General features: G+C 47.5%; 2 protein-coding genes across 2 annotated transcripts in view; one reads left to right on the top strand and one right to left on the bottom strand.

The window, feature by feature from the left end:
• Positions 1–16,297, bottom strand: part of T265_11024 (hypothetical protein) — a gene marked incomplete at both ends in the record, with an annotated part of 101,697 nt that overhangs the window by 58,742 nt on the left and 26,658 nt on the right. Inside the window, 4 exons of the mRNA XM_009177564.1 lie at positions 23–7,091; positions 7,204–7,732; positions 10,715–10,919; positions 15,837–15,975. Of these exons, the coding sequence (XP_009175828.1) occupies positions 23–7,091; positions 7,204–7,732; positions 10,715–10,919; positions 15,837–15,975 (7,942 nt within the window). The remainder of the gene's footprint in view (positions 1–22; positions 7,092–7,203; positions 7,733–10,714; positions 10,920–15,836; positions 15,976–16,297) is intronic.
• T265_11025 (hypothetical protein) overlaps positions 1–16,297 on the top strand; it is a gene marked incomplete at both ends in the record, with an annotated part of 84,741 nt that overhangs the window by 31,627 nt on the left and 36,817 nt on the right. The window contains one exon of the mRNA XM_009177563.1: positions 4,844–5,095. Coding sequence (XP_009175827.1) covers positions 4,844–5,095 — 252 coding nt within the window. The remainder of the gene's footprint in view (positions 1–4,843; positions 5,096–16,297) is intronic.

Consider the following 16,297-nt stretch of genomic DNA (forward strand, 5'->3'; position numbering starts at 1 on the left):
GTTTGTATGCCCATTTCTCTACTTTCTATGCCTGGTATGACCTTCTGAACCGGTGCAACGATCTCTGCAACAAAAGGTCTCTCACTCTCCAAAACAGTATCGTGTGAAATGGGCATGGCCCGTTCATAGTGCACATTTACCTCGTCTACTGGCACAGGTGGTTTCAATTCAAGCTCCGTTTGTGTTTGCCGCACGGCTGTGATGACTCCGAACTGCAATTCCACATCGTACGTGAGAGGGGCAACAACATCTGGCTGCGTTTTAAGGTCACCACTCATAACAGTATCATGCCCTTGTGGTGTTAAGGTGACTTGGAATTTCTTGTTTGCCCCGGTTTTCGGCGGAGCTTGTGTGAACTGGACACCTGTATCATCGGTTGGAACCACCGGTTTTATCAATGGATCAGTTTGGGTGTCGTGAATCATTGTTAAAACACCTGACTGCAACTCCACATCGTATGTGATAGGGGAATATTCCGCTTGTATGCCAACATCTTCACTGGGAATAACCGCCTGTACAGGGGGTAGGACTTGAACCTTTAGCTCTTCTTCTGTCTCGGACTGGTAATCTTTCCATTGTGGTCGTGATTCGGGTCCAGTGCCAATCACAATGTCAATAAATTCCTTCCTCAGTTCAGCTTGGACTTCTTTCTGACTTGTTTGAACCTCAGGCACATACTTGTATTGAATGTTGACATCCAACGTGTCGGCTTTTTTCTGTGCATCTGTTTGAGTAGACCCAGTCTTGGTCTTCACGCCCAATTGGCACTCGACATCATACGTGGTAGGCGTAATAATTGCCTGTAAACTGGCTTCGGCAGTTGGAATAGCTGCAACTTGCACAGGCGCAATGATATCAACCGAAATAGGTTCGCCGCTGTCTAACATTCGATCATGTGGCATGGGATGTAATGCAACCTGCAATTTCTTGTTCTTCCCTGCTGGTTCGATATCTTGTTCGTACTGTATACTCACGTCGTCTACTGGAACAACAGGTTTCAGAACCTTATCCGTTTGAATTCCGTGCACGTCCGTGACAACTCCTGATTGCATTTCCACATCGTATCGGGTAGGCACTATCAATGCTTGTATCCCCATATCCACTTGCGGTATTTCCGGCATGACTTGCTGCACCGGAGCAACCACTTCTACACTCAATGGTTTCTCACTCTCCACAATCATGTCACGTGCAGTCGGTCTTGCGGCCTCGTATTGTACACTCACGTCATCCACAGGAATGACCGGTTTCAGTACTGCCTCAGTCTGGGTTTGGTGTACACTCATCACGGTTCCTGATTGCATCTCCACGTCACGTCGGGTAGGTTGGATGATAGCTTGTATACCCCTATTTTCTGTGGGAATAACCTCTCTTTGAACCGGGGCAACTACGTCGATGTGTAGCACATCCTCACTCTGTGTGGTTTGGTCGCGTGTAGTTGGCTTCACACTAGTTTGATTTTCCTTACCAATTGGTCGTTTTTCTGTGAACTGGATCGAGACGTCTTCGGTCAGGATTGGTGGTTTTCGCAGCACATCTGTTTGAACACCAGCTACGGAAGTGATCACACCAGATTGAACTTGCACATCAGTAGTCATGTGGACGACTTCAGCCTGGAGACCAACAGTATTTTTGAGCACAATTTGCTTAGCCTCAACCAAAGTGTCAACTGCTGACGGACTGAGATTGACCTGAAACTTCTTGTTCTCACCTGGCCTAGCTTGAGCTGGTACGTGCTGCACACCCGCGTCGGCAGTATGGATTGGAGATTTCCGAATTTCGTCTGTCTGAACTGAATGGGCCTCCGTGATTATGCCGGACTGTAGTTCCACGTCATATGTGACCGGTGTACTTCCGACCTGTATTTCAACATGTTTTGGAATTTCACGGTGAACTTGTTGAACCGGTGCAACGATATCTACAAGCAGTTGTGGCTCACTTTCCAGGATCGCGTCCACAGGGGTTGGAGCGAGATTAACCTGAAGCTTCTTGTTTTCTTCCGGATGCCGTCTGATTGTTTCATGCTGAACCGATATTTCATCTACAGGAACGATTTCCGTTTGCGTGCCATGCACATCGACAACAATGCCCGATTGCAGTTCCACATCAAATTTATTTGGAAGAATTGTAACCTGTATCCCAAAGTCGTTTGTTGATGGCTCCTGGTGTAGTTGCTGAACCGGGGTAAGCACCTCCAAACTCAGCGGCTTCTCCGTTTCCAATAGTGTATCGTAACCCGCAGCCTTCCGTTCTTCGTGTTGTACGCTTGCATCGCTAACGGGAACATCCAACTTGAGCCGCAGGTCTGTTTGTATACTTTGCGAGTCCGTAACGACACCTGACTGTGTCTCCACATCGTATTTTATTGGGACCACTGGAGCGACTAGATCAACCATATCGATGCGTTCCGCTTCAACCTTCCTATCATACCCAGTTGAGTCGATACGTACCTGCAGCAGTTTATCTTCAACTGGTTTGGGTTTCCCGCTTACGTGTTGCACACTAGAATCATCCACCGAAACAGCTGGGATAAGCTGAGGCTCTGTCTGGACAGCATGTATTGTGCTAACTATCCCAGATTGTAGTTCCACGTCAAATCTTTCAGGGTAGATATACACTTGCATTCCGATATCAGACTTCGGAACTTCAGGAATAACTTGCTGCACCGGCGCGATGACATCCACACGAAGTGGTTGTTCGCTCTCCAGCAATGTGTCGAATGCAGCTGGACTGAGGTTCACTTGGAACTTCTTGTTCTCACCAGGTTTAGGCTTTGGTGTGGCATGCTGCACGCTTGCGTCATCCACTGGAACAACAGGCTGCAATTTTATCTCCGTCTGAGTACCGTGCACGTCTGTCACTGTTCCTGACTGCATTTCAACGTCGTACCTGGAAGGAGCCAGAGAGGCTTGTGCGCAAAAGTCGTCTGTCTGTATCACCTCACGTACTTGCTGAATTGGAGCCACAACATCCACATGGAGCTGCGGTTCTGTTTCAAGGAGTCTGTCATATCCCAAAGGTCTGGCAAGCACATGTTGCACGCTAATATCGTTGACCGGAACGACAGGCTTGGGTTTCAAGTCTGTTTGGTTGCCATGGGTCTCCGTGACGACTCCTGATTGCATTTCCACGTCAAACTTGTTTGGAACAATGGCAACCTGCACTCCAACGTCGTCTTTAGGTGTTACCGGGAGCAGTTGTTGAACCGGGGCTACAACGTCTACGCGCACTGGTTGGTCCGCTTCCAGCAGTCTGTCGTACGCAGCAGGCTTTTTGAACTCATGCTGTACGCTAGCGTCATCCACTTGAACGATGGGCCTGGGTTTCGTGTCCGCCTGCGTTCCATGCGTGTCGGTAACGACTCCGGATTGTAGTTCCACATCATACCTCTTTGGGAGAATGTCAGCCTGTACCCCAAAGTCATCCTTGGGTGTTTCCGGTCTTACTTGTTGTACTGGAGCTATAACATCCACATGCAGTGGTCTCTCACTCTCCAGCAGTCTATCGTACGCCACGGGTCTCTTCCCTTCGAATTGCATACCGGCATCGTTGACGGGCCGGACTGGTGTTAGCTTCGGTTCCGTCTGTGTACTGTGTACGTCGGTGACAGTCCCTGATTGTAGCTCGACGTCGTACTTGCTAGGTGCATAGGAAGCCTGTATCCCGGCCTCGGACGTGCGAACCTCCGGAATGACTTGCTGCACCGGCGCGATGACATCCACACGAAGTGGTTGTTCGCTCTCCAGCAATGTGTCGAATGCAGCTGGACTGAGGTTCACTTGGAACTTCTTGTTCTCACCAGGTTTAGGCTTTGGTGTGGCATGCTGCACGCTTGCGTCATCCACTGGAACAACAGGCTGCAATTTTATCTCCGTCTGAGTACCGTGCACGTCTGTCACTGTTCCTGACTGCATTTCAACGTCGTACCTGGAAGGAGCCAGAGAGGCTTGTGCGCAAAAGTCGTCTGTCTGTATCACCTCACGTACTTGCTGAATTGGAGCCACAACATCCACATGGAGCTGCGGTTCTGTTTCAAGGAGTCTGTCATATCCCAAAGGTCTGGCAAGCACATGTTGCACGCTAATATCGTTGACCGGAACGACAGGCTTGGGTTTCAAGTCTGTTTGGTTGCCATGGGTCTCCGTGACGACTCCTGATTGCATTTCCACGTCAAACTTGTTTGGAACAATGGCAACCTGCACTCCAACGTCGTCTTTAGGTGTTACCGGGAGCAGTTGTTGAACCGGGGCTACAACGTCTACGCGCACTGGTTGGTCCGCTTCCAGCAGTCTGTCGTACGCAGCAGGCTTTTTGAACTCATGCTGTACGCTAGCGTCATCCACTTGAACGATGGGCCTGGGTTTCGTGTCCGCCTGCGTTCCATGCGTGTCGGTAACGACTCCGGATTGTAGTTCCACATCATACCTCTTTGGGAGAATGTCAGCCTGTACCCCAAAGTCATCCTTGGGTGTTTCCGGTCTTACTTGTTGTACTGGAGCTATAACATCCACATGCAGTGGTCTCTCACTCTCCAGCAGTCTATCGTACGCCACGGGTCTCTTCCCTTCGAATTGCATACCGGCATCGTTGACGGGCCGGACTGGTGTTAGCTTCGGTTCCGTCTGTGTACTGTGTACGTCGGTGACAGTCCCTGATTGTAGCTCGACGTCGTACTTGCTAGGTGCATAGGAAGCCTGTATCCCGGCCTCGGACGTGCGAACCTCCGGAATGACTTGCTGCACCGGCGCGATGACATCCACACGAAGTGGTTGTTCGCTCTCCAGCAATGTGTCGAATGCAGCTGGACTGAGGTTCACTTGGAACTTCTTGTTCTCACCAGGTTTAGGCTTTGGTGTGGCATGCTGCACGCTTGCGTCATCCACTGGAACAACAGGCTGCAATTTTATCTCCGTCTGAGTACCGTGCACGTCTGTCACTGTTCCTGACTGCATTTCAACGTCGTACCTGGAAGGAGCCAGAGAGGCTTGTGCGCAAAAGTCGTCTGTCTGTATCACCTCACGTACTTGCTGAATTGGAGCCACAACATCCACATGGAGCTGCGGTTCTGTTTCAAGGAGTCTGTCGTACCCTACAGCTGGTGATTTCCCATACTGGATGCCGGCATCACTCATGGGAACTGCAGGTTTCATTCTCATATCTGTTTGCGTACTGTGTGGGTGACTAATAATTCCTGATTGTAATTCCACATCGTATCTACTTTTTGTCACTGTCTGTATCGAGGCTTCAGATTTGGGAACATGGGGAATAGTTTGTTTGACTGGGGTAACCGTATCAACCAGAATTGGTTGTTCACTTTCGATTATGGCATCATATGCCAATGGATTGATGGCAACTTGGAACTTCTTGTTTTCTGCTGGCTTCCGTGGCTCATGTTGTACGCTTGCGTCATCCATGGGAATAGCAGCACTCAACTTAATCTCTGTTTGTGTACTATGTTCTTGCGTAACGACTCCAGACTGCATTTCAACATCGTATTTTGCGGTGGAAACTTTGGCAGCGCTTTCCGCCACTATGGTCGTCTGTGTACTGTCTGCTTGGGTAACTACACCTGACTGAGTTTCCACGTCAAATCGCGTGGATAGGATTTCCACTTGTTGTCCATAGTCCATTTTTGGTGTCACTGGCCGAAATGCTTGTTGCACTAGCACAGGCTCCATGACCAGTTGCTCCTCTGTAGCGATTGTTGCATCCCTACCACGTACTCGAATGTCAGTCCCTACGTTGGCATCTTCAACTTGCACACGTTTTTGATAATCTATCCTAGTCTGTGTATCTCTTGACATTGTGACTACGCCTGTCTGCAACTCAACTTCAAAGGCTACGGGTGCAACCGCTGAGTATTCTGTGGTCTGAGTTGATTTGGCCTGCGATATTACACCAACCTGACTGCCCACATCGTAGTCTTTGTGACTTCTTTCGACTTGTGTTGACCGAGACTCTTTGGCGATACCGACCTGCGTGAGTACATCATAGCTCTTACTTCGAGGTTTGGGTTTCAACTCTTGAGGTGTTTGCAACGCGAACTCGTGCAGTTTCGGTCGACGTTGCTCCGACGTTTGCGTCACGTATGCATATGCTTTCGGGGCCGGAGCGGACAATACTGGCATGGTTTTTGTTTCAATCATCCTATCCTCTGTCTGTGTGCCCCAATTGGTGGTGATGACACCCGTTTGTGATTCAACGTTATAGCTGTCCACGTAAAACTTCCCCAATTGTTGAACTGTTGCGTCTCTGACTAGCCCCAAGTCCGTTTGACACGCCATACTCATGGAAGGTTTTCCAATAAGCCCGGCAAATTGGGTGGCCTGGTTGTTGGATAGCACTCCCACTTGAGTCTCTACGTTAGCTGTTGTTGTGAAGACACGTTGTTGCTGTTGTTGGATGACCTCAACCATCGGTATCTCCTCCAACATCTCTGTCTGCAGCTGCTGTTCCATGGTTAAGAATCCTAACTGAGTTGCCACATCAAAATGTCTTCCTGTTGGTGGCTCGACTTGCGTCGATACGCTTTGCTGTAGAAGACCGATCTGGCAGATGGCATCTAGAACGGAAGGACGTGGTGCCAGCAGGGAAACTTGTACCGCCGCCGGTTGTTGCAGAACACCTACCTGACACGCGGCAGCAAGCGTTGACTCCTGACGTGGCCTTTCTAGCAACAGATCAGATTGTACCGCAGACTCTGTGGTTATCATGCCTGTTTGAGTAATAGCGTGGAAAGTCGAGGTCTCCACGTGCGGTGTTTGGGTTCCCTGAACGGCGAGCAAACTGCCAATCTGACATATTACGTCCGAAACGGGTCGGGGCTGCATCGAACTGGCGACAAATTGTTCGCTGACACTTCTGCTGGGTCTGAGTGCTAGATCAGTCGTTTGTATGCTTGCACTTGAGGTAACGGTACCAATTTGACAAATCGCATCCCTTGCTGGTTGAGCTGCAGAAGTTTGAAGTCCAACACTCTGCTGGCTTCGTGCTCTGGAAACAGCAGTGCCTAGCCATGGCTCCGTTTGCGTGTGGCTTGTGCTCTGAATATAACCCACTTGACAAAACGCATCTCCAACCTGAGGCGGAGGAGCCTGTTGGGTCCGAACTTGNACTCTGCTGGCTTCGTGCTCTGGAAACAGCAGTGCCTAGCCATGGCTCCGTTTGCGTGTGGCTTGTGCTCTGAATATAACCCACTTGACAAACCGCATCTCCAACCTGAGTCGGAAGAGCCTGTTGTGTCCGAACTTGCTCCACCCCAACCCAAGAAGTCTCAAGCATATCGGCCTGAAGAGATGCATCGGCATGCACTGTACCGGTCTGAGTGATCGCCTCGAACAGTTCACTCTTTTGAGGCGGTGGTGGTGCTTGAAGACCCTCTGTTTGGATCAACTGGACAGAGGTGATCTGACCAATCTGACAGATTGATTCTTTCAAGGGACGAGCTGCTCTGTACTCAGTCACTTCGGTGGTCATTTCTAATTGGTGCGTTTGTGATGCAGCATTTTCCGTTTCCACACCAATCTGTGTTATGGCATCCATCACGTCCTTCCTGACCCTGGGAGCTGCTTCCCCGTGCCAAGTCACATCAGACCGTGTGCTGGATCGGACACTAGAGCTAGTTCCTGACTCCTGACTATCGAACTTCGGGTGTCCCCGGTCATATCGACTGCTCCATCGCCGAACACGACTGATCAGGTGCTCTAATTGTGTCTGGTGATCACGTTGCAGTGAGCTGTATGGAGGGAGGGAGAGAGAGAACCATTTAACACGATTCTACGTTTGAGGCGAGTGCTCTCACAAATACGAACATAAATATGCAAAGTTTGTAGTAGCCATGTCATCGTCACACGCGCAACCACTGATGCACCGTTATGCTACGCTGTGGTTTCGATCCCCGAGATATGCACTGGCGATATCATCTCGATCGGTGGCAAAATGCTTCCGGTCCAACTGTTCCTTGCGTTTTTATAGTTTGTAAAAGGTAGCTTGACTAGCCAATGGAAGTCACCTCACTCGTAGTTTGTTCAGTCTGTTAGCTACCTGCGTTGTGCTATAGTCTTCCGTTCTTGGGTTTGAAACGTGCCCGATCGCACTTTCCTCCTTTTGATCATTCCAACTGTGGTTTTTGTCACAGACAGCAAGACAGCACACATCGCGAACCAATAAACCAAACTACGTGAAGGTGACTTTCAATCAGCCAAGCACGTTACAGGTATAAGGTAACTATTAAAAGTGCCAAAGTTATCAAGAAGGTCAGATTTCTGAAAGTAACCCCAGAACCTACTGAGACCCTAAAACTCCACCAAAATCTCAATAGGAAAGCCGGCAAGCATCTAGGCTAATCAATGATTCAATCAATTCAGCAGAGGCCAATGAATGTTCAGGCACGCCACAGAGGCACGATCGAATGTGATCAGTGTTCAGGCAGTTCATAGAGGCACGATCGATGTTAATGGGTGTTCACCAAACGCCTATCAGACAGCCTGGATCAATGCCAGAAAGTGCCCTTTAAGTCGCGCGGGGGCGTTGCACTCGCATGCACCCATTTTTTTGGAATAAAGCTGTTGTGTACCCTTGCAGGTGAGTTCTTTCTGGCAACAGGTACTGGACTGGGAACATCAGTTAATGTACATATAGGTTTTGTTCTATTTGAAGCTTGTTTTAACATGGAGAGTAATTTTAGGGTCATTTTTCTCTCCTGTATGCAGGTGAGAAACGTGAAAAAAACGTGGTTTGCCATTTATCAGGTTTATAACCCAACAAGACACGTGGAAAAGTCGCAGTGTCTCATTGCATCTGTTAATCTATCCAACCAACTACTGCAATTAACTTTGAGTTGGTCTGTTCTTGTTTATCTACCTTTCACGCTAAATATGATTGACAAAACTACGGTAAAACACTTGTACCCGCGTAAGACGAGACGGACAACTGACTGGAGTGGAGACTACAGTCTGGGTTAAAATCTGTGGAAATTAATCGAACCTAGATTGCACAAGTTCTATTTGTGATAGCCTTCATCTGAAGTAGGGAATTGGTGTGGAGATTAACAGGTACGCAGACCGCTGACGACATCATAATTGTATGGTACATATCATTCACTTGTAAGACAGACCCCCGCTTGTCATCCTACATATCAAAATCTCATCAGAAGCCAACATGACTGTGAACACGAATCAATTAACGAGGGTTCTTTTTGGACAGCTCGCCTAATTATCACAACGTACGACTAGAGTCGCCACCTAACTATTTTACTGAATTGGCTCGGTGTTCGAGAACTACACTCATTTGCAAATCAGTTTGGTTTTCATGAGAGACTCAACCGAATCTCTCGTTTATGATAATCTACAGCTGAATGTGCTGCACGCAGGCCGTCTCATGATTCAGTTGGCATGATATTCGAGATATCGCAGTATATTTTCATAAAGTAAACTACTCACAAGGTTGCTGAAAACTCTTCGACAGCCCACGACCGGTTTCGCCCTTCCAATTCGCGCTCATCAGGTAGGCGCAGTCCCCGAGTTTCCGTCAACCTTATGTTCTACTTGAACCCAAATTGGACTGTTTTCGAGAAATACACTCATTTGCAAATCAATTTGGTTTTCACGAGACACTCAACTAAATCTCTGGTTTATGATATTCTACTGCGCCTACCTGATGAACCCCAAGAAGGGCGAAACCGGTGGCTGGCTGTCAAAGAGTTTTCAGCAACCTTGTGAGTAGTTTCCTTTTCTGGCTCGGTGTTCCTTAATGTATGTGGACTTGTGGAGGTCACGCACTAGATCCCGCGTCACAAACACTCAAATCACGTGACAACTGCTATCCCACTTGTAACCTCAGCCGACGACATGTCCATTACAATATCCATTTTTGTTTACGCGGCTATGCCAACTGTGTCACGCGCCACGCTTGGGAACTTCAACCACATCAGGTCAAGTTGTATTCACGTTCGTGCAAGCATCAAACGCGAAGGGACACCCATCTCTTCACACTACATGCAACTCTGCCCAAAAACACATCCGCGCACAGGACAGGGAGTCAACCGAGCTCCAAAGGTCCCCAAGGCCAACTACGGAACACGTGCAGCAGCTGTGCTAAAGTGAAGATACGTCCTGCGTCCAGAATGTCACTCTGGAACTCTCAACAGTTGTCCTTGAACGATTAGTCACTTTTTTGGCTTATTCCATTCTTGTATTGCATTTATTTTCATCAAGTGCACACAACTTTTGTGACCATCATCATTCTGATAAAACATATGTGTTAGTGCTTGTTGTCACCTTCTGATAATCAACCTAATGACGTTACAACCAGATCACTAACAGACAATACAAAACAATCCAGCCTCATGAGAGGCTAATTAGGATAAAATGTGATTTGTCGTCTCCTCTGGGTTTGGCCTTTTGAGAGAGTCCACACTGAGTCACACACCTGACGTCGGATGCTTTTGTGGACAGTCTGAAAAATCTTCCTTTACTTAGAGGGATTTCTTTTGAAAGTACAGCTGTCTTCCCCTCTTGAACGATCCTTAAGTGGGGTCTATTAGAAACAAAGAGCCTCACTCATTGGCTATGAATCTCTTCCAGAAAAGAGTGCTTTCTTTCGACCTTCCCTGGTGGTCTCTCCGGAAGGGAAAAATGAAAATCGCTTTCGCTGTAAAAAAAATACTTGATAGGATTAACCTGTCTCTCTACCCGATCTATTTGTAAGAAGAACGTACGTCATGCGCTTCAGTTCGTCGTCCATCCTTCGTCGATCGGCATCGATTTCGCGCAGGTAGTGCGCCATGTGTTGTCCAATAAACTGCGCCTGTACGTTCAAACTGCGCATTTGGTTTTCGTGATCCCGCAGACGAAGAAGAGGACTGTGCATGGAAACAATGTCTTGTTCGCGTAGTACGAATGCATCTCTGGGTTGCCGTCCACCTGCATGAGAGGGACGAATAAATACAATGGAGCTGCGCTTTGTGTTTCAACCAGAATCAAGAGACAAAAAGAGAGTTTAGTAGCTTAGCCTTACTCTCTACGTGGCTAGTTTTTGCCTGAAGAAAGAAATTTGATTACGGAATGGAACAAAACCCAACTGGAGTTCGGCACAGGTTACACACCTGAACGAACCACACCATCGATGAACACGACAGATTTCTTGATTCCCGTACTAGGACGGTTATTGTCTGGATTCCGGCTAACGCGGCCAATTTAGCCTTGGTCGGTTTTTTGTTCATAATTCACCTGTTGTTGCCTGTTTCTAACTAATCTACCCTCGAGAGGGTATTTTCGGGAAACGCTAAAAACGATACTAATTCCTTCCGCTCCGCCACACGACATTCGGTTTGTCGATAGTTCACATCTTAGTGAAACGATATCAGTCACTCGATTGCCAAACTGACATCCCGAACTGCACTACCAAGCCTAAGATTCCAGAAGAAATGATGGCGCGTTGGAATGATCAGTTCGATATCCCCTTGTTCATCCGAATGGGACATTTTTGACGGGCCCTGTACCAGCGATGGGCTAGAACAGGGCCCGCAATCGAAACTTTTTTGATATCAGTGCCTACTGGATATTTCACTAAACGTGTAGTTTGTGGCCGTCCCATATGCAGACTGAACAACCAACCACAAACCTGGTGGTCGGGCCCGGCGAAAAGACCACACACCAGTCAGCTGACAGGACGAGTGGGTTTGAACCAGTCACGTGACCCTATGGGATTCAGCCCGTGTGCGCGACAGCGTGCGCCAACACGCATGACCGCCTAACCAATGTTGTAGCCACAGACTTCACTCAATACTTCATACCTTTTTAGACGGTGTACCTGTGGCCGGAAATCCTGTGGAACTATTCCACAACAGCTAAAAAAGATTTATCTTGATCCAGTGTAAACTACGGGCACAAGAATGCATCAAGGAACTATGGAAAAGTTCACTGTATGGATTACACTAATGATTATTGAACTTTGAACGTCGTTCAAATGAAAGAGGCTGAAGTACTGAAAGTACTCATTCCCAGCTTTTACTCAACCATTCGGTTATTTCCACATATTAGGTAGAGAATACTGCGGCAGGATTAGTGGAGAGGCCAATTATGTGGAGGTCCCTGTGAATTCAGCCTCAAGATAGATCTTCACAGTGTCACCATCCCTGTAGATAGACAAACCTGTTACCTTGACGATAAAACAAATGCATGGCTCATAACGAAGACTGTTTACGTGCGAACTTCTCGTGGCCATATGAGGTTGTTGCCTTGTAACAATCACCACGATATGGAGGAAGCTATTTAGAGGATTCTGGCACCTGTTTCTCGGAACCTTATCGCGGCACTTTGTGATCTTAAATGCCTGTTTTTTTTCGATACAGTGGTGCCAGTGAGCGAACTCGGTTGGCCTAGTCGAGGGCTGCACGAGAACAGCGGACTTAGTAGGACTCAGCAAGTTAGCGGAATGCACTCATTTGCACGGCAGTTTGCTTTTAACTGAATCCGAGCAGAATCTCCTGCTTATGAATGAATGTACTGCACACAGGCCGCCTCAAATTTCAACCGGTACGATATTCGAGATGTTGCAATATATTTTCTCGGAAGAAACTACGTTTAAGTTTGCTGAGTAGTTTATTTCAAGGAGGGAGTAATCTGGAAACAGGAAACCACTGATGAGCCATCCATTAGGACGGGATGAGCCGCAAACCAAGTTGCTACCACAATATTTAGCCTAATCAGGAGTGCTTTCGTTGAAACCGGCTCGTGTATGATCACTTTCCTGGAACCTGAACTGGATGAATCTATCACCTGCTTCAGCCTAATGAGTGAATCACTGTTGATTTAGTTAGAAATCGAAATCAGTAGTGCACTGTATTACAAGTATTCGTCCGCGCGCATCTTATCAGCACTATCAATATCTTAGACAAGTTCTGGCAAGAACCCCAAAGTGGTTCATGCAACTGGACATTGCGCATTTCGATAGTGGATCACCGTGTTATTCGGAAATACGCGTATTTCCGGGGTGTTTTGGGTTTTTAAAAAATAACTTTTCCAGCCTTTAATCAGATTTACTCTGAGCTGGAAAACGAAAAAGAACCGTGCAACCTTTCGTCCTTGTTGGAGATAACCAGGATATATGATTCGTATGAACACGTTGCCATTCGGCTTCGATACTGCCCAATGGATGGTATCGAAAATGCTTGTTCTGAGGAACCAAGGCAGAATCACCGCTAGAGCGACTTCCACTTAGTCGCCTGATTCTGTGTTCGGAAAAACCCGTGCTTTTGTAGCTAGCCCGTCACCCACACACTTGACTGTTCAGCTCACAGTCGCTAACTGGATCACGAAACTTGTCCTTTTTCATACTCACAAACCACGCCACATTAAGATGACTCATCGGACATCGATTGTCGGTACCGTCTAGTGAGCGTAGCAACAACTCATGCGCTAACACACCCACGTACACGCAAACGGACCTACATATAGGGAAACCGAACACAGTCGACACACAGACTCGCGCGCGCGCAGGGAGCAGGAAGTCAACCCCTCCACAAATCCACGGGCAACTATGGAACACGTGTAGCAGTCGTACCGCGGAGAAAACACGTTCCCGCCGTCCGGACTTTCTCACAGACGATAAGTTCCTTTTTTGACTTGCTCTCATTTCGCATTGTAGTGTTGCAACCCACCACTGTCAACCATGCTAAAAACTTTTATTAGTGCATACACCTTCTGATTTGTATTATGGCCGTCAACAGCAGTGCACTAATAATTTTACGTTTGTTAAAAAACCTCCACGCAGTAGGTCTACGTTATGATCCTGCATCGACTGGCTCCTTCAGCCACGACTTCTTGGATAGCAGGCCCTTGTAGGATTTCTCCTCTTTCTCGAACATGTTGCATAGGGATTGCGCACTGTAACCGTTTTCACAGATTGTTATACTACTAGTGAATGCTGTTTGCCCATATGCCATACTTGCGTACTGAGGTAGTTTCTAGATTCAAATACGTGACAAATTCGCCATGAAGCTCACGTACACTTGTAAGCAGTTTTGGTAGAAGTCTTATGCGCACTACGCAAAGTTGGTTTGTTTTATCTGTCACAGTGTCACACCCGGGGACCAAACCATGCAGGAACGTATTTCAGTCGGCCGACCTCCGGCAAGAACACTTCAAGATAACACTCGATTAAGGCATGAAGCCCATGACCAGGAGGTCTACGGTTCGACTGAGTTATCAAATGCTCTGGTTTACCCTTGGGCACCATGGCGACATCTCTCACCTCCTTCAAAGAGAGCTTTGTGCCGAAATAGTAACAGCCGCAGAACTATTATTTTACCATGAGTAACCTTCAGTAAGTTTCATTATGACCGGACGAACTGATAGCACCAAGTTTCCCTGTAGTGTGAAAAACCCCAAGAAAAGTGCGGCCAATCAATAGCAGACAAACCGATCGTGGTCCTTGAAAACACGTACGGATGGGTGGTATATCGCCTGAGAGCTTTATTTAGACGAATCAACCGCATTTCTCAGAGCAACACTATTTACCAGGGAATCCGTGCTCACTAGAAAAATGCGTACAAACTGTCCAACTGCCGGTGATTATGAGAACTGGAGTTTCAAGTTCACACGAAGATGTAGACGTATACGCATTTGCGAACTGTTTGAACACCGGGTTGAAGGAAGTATGGACATTCAGTTGTTATCATAATCATTGTCAGCTGTAATAACCGCGTACTCGTCGTACAGTGGTTGTAGCTGCCGCAGTTTCGTTCACCGATGATTTTGGGGGGAGGGCTAGGTAGCTGCGCATTGCAAGCGGGAGCCGATAAATTGGTGCATAAATCCGGCACTGTCAGTGGGCTGTCAAGTACGGGGGGTTGGAAAAAGAGCTATGCATTGAAGGCGATAGCTTGGATGCACGAGCGTCATTGAGGGCGCGANGCACGAGCGCATTGAGGACGCGACTGGGCCATATCTGACAATGTCTCTAGCCCTTGATGTGGCGCGTCTCGGGGTCCACATCCAGGAAGACTGCACTGACCAGCGCAGCTGAGTTTGCTGGTAATGGCTTTCATACTTCGCTGCCAAGTCACTGTTGACCGCCTCTGGCTCTCTTCCACCCTTCACGTGGTTGTGCGAAAAGAGCGCTTCGAGGAAGTCGGTCGACTGGCATATGCAACACGTGGCCAAGCCAGCGCAACATATGCGGTGTGATCAGTTGATCTATCGAGGGTGAATTATTTCTGCCAAATACCATTCGACGTACTTCAGAACTGCTGATCCGGTGTTCCCACCAGATTTGGGCAATGCTCCGAAGACATCGATGGTCAAACATTCAGTTGTAGAATACCATAAACGAGAGATTCAGTTGAGTCTCTCGTAAAAACCAGGTTGATTTGCAAATATGTGTACTTCTCGAAAACAGTCCAATTTTTGTTCAAGTAGAACATAAGGTTGACAGAAACTGCGCCTACCTGATGAGCCCCAAGAAGGGCGAAACCGTTCGTCGAAGAGTGTTCAACAAACTTGTGATTAGTTTATGACAAAAATCAGCCAAGTATGAATGTCGTAAACAACTGATCCTCTGAGCTATCGTGCAAGTTAAGATGACCTGATCAACTTCATTTTCACCCCCAAAAGTTCCAACAATGGACTTTTATGTGGCACCTTGTGTTCCATCATCGTCCATTGAAGTGTGATGTAAGCTAGATATATCCATTTCTTCGGTTCCAGGGCAATCCCTTCCGGAAACAAGGCTTGAATAGTCTCTTGTTGGACACTTGTAAAAATGCGATTAACTCCATGAAACGCAAACGAATGCAGCAACAGAGGGATAGGAATTTTTGCGTAAAGTATACAACTTACGTTCAACTAACTGTAGCTTGTCTTGGAATCGATTCAGAGCACGTTTCAGTTCCACTGCAGATGCATCCGATGGCGGGTAGAGTAGATCCAAATCGTCCAGGAAGTGTTGCATCACGTTCTTGCTGCTGTAGTACACATCCTAGGTGAGGAGAGCGTGAGGAAGTTTGCTAATTTAACTCTCAGTATTTTAGTACATAGTCGTATGTCCTAGAAATTTTACCACCAAGAGCGCATGTAGGTGTGTGGTTTACGACTTCGACTCCAACAGTCAACACATGGGACGAACAACATACAATAGCCTACCTAACACACAGGCTCAGTCTATTTTCCACACTCAGCACGTGTCTGCCAGATATTTGTGAATTTCTTTGGGATCCAGTTTCGTCTTTCCGTGAATGGGCAAGTTTAAATGAGTAGGCATCACTGTGCTGCTGAGCCGCGCGTCCACTCGACTTTTCAGC

Source organism: Opisthorchis viverrini (assembly GCF_000715545.1).
Source record: "Opisthorchis viverrini unplaced genomic scaffold opera_v5_439, whole genome shotgun sequence".
In the NCBI taxonomy this organism is placed as follows: Eukaryota; Metazoa; Platyhelminthes; class Trematoda; order Opisthorchiida; family Opisthorchiidae; genus Opisthorchis; species Opisthorchis viverrini.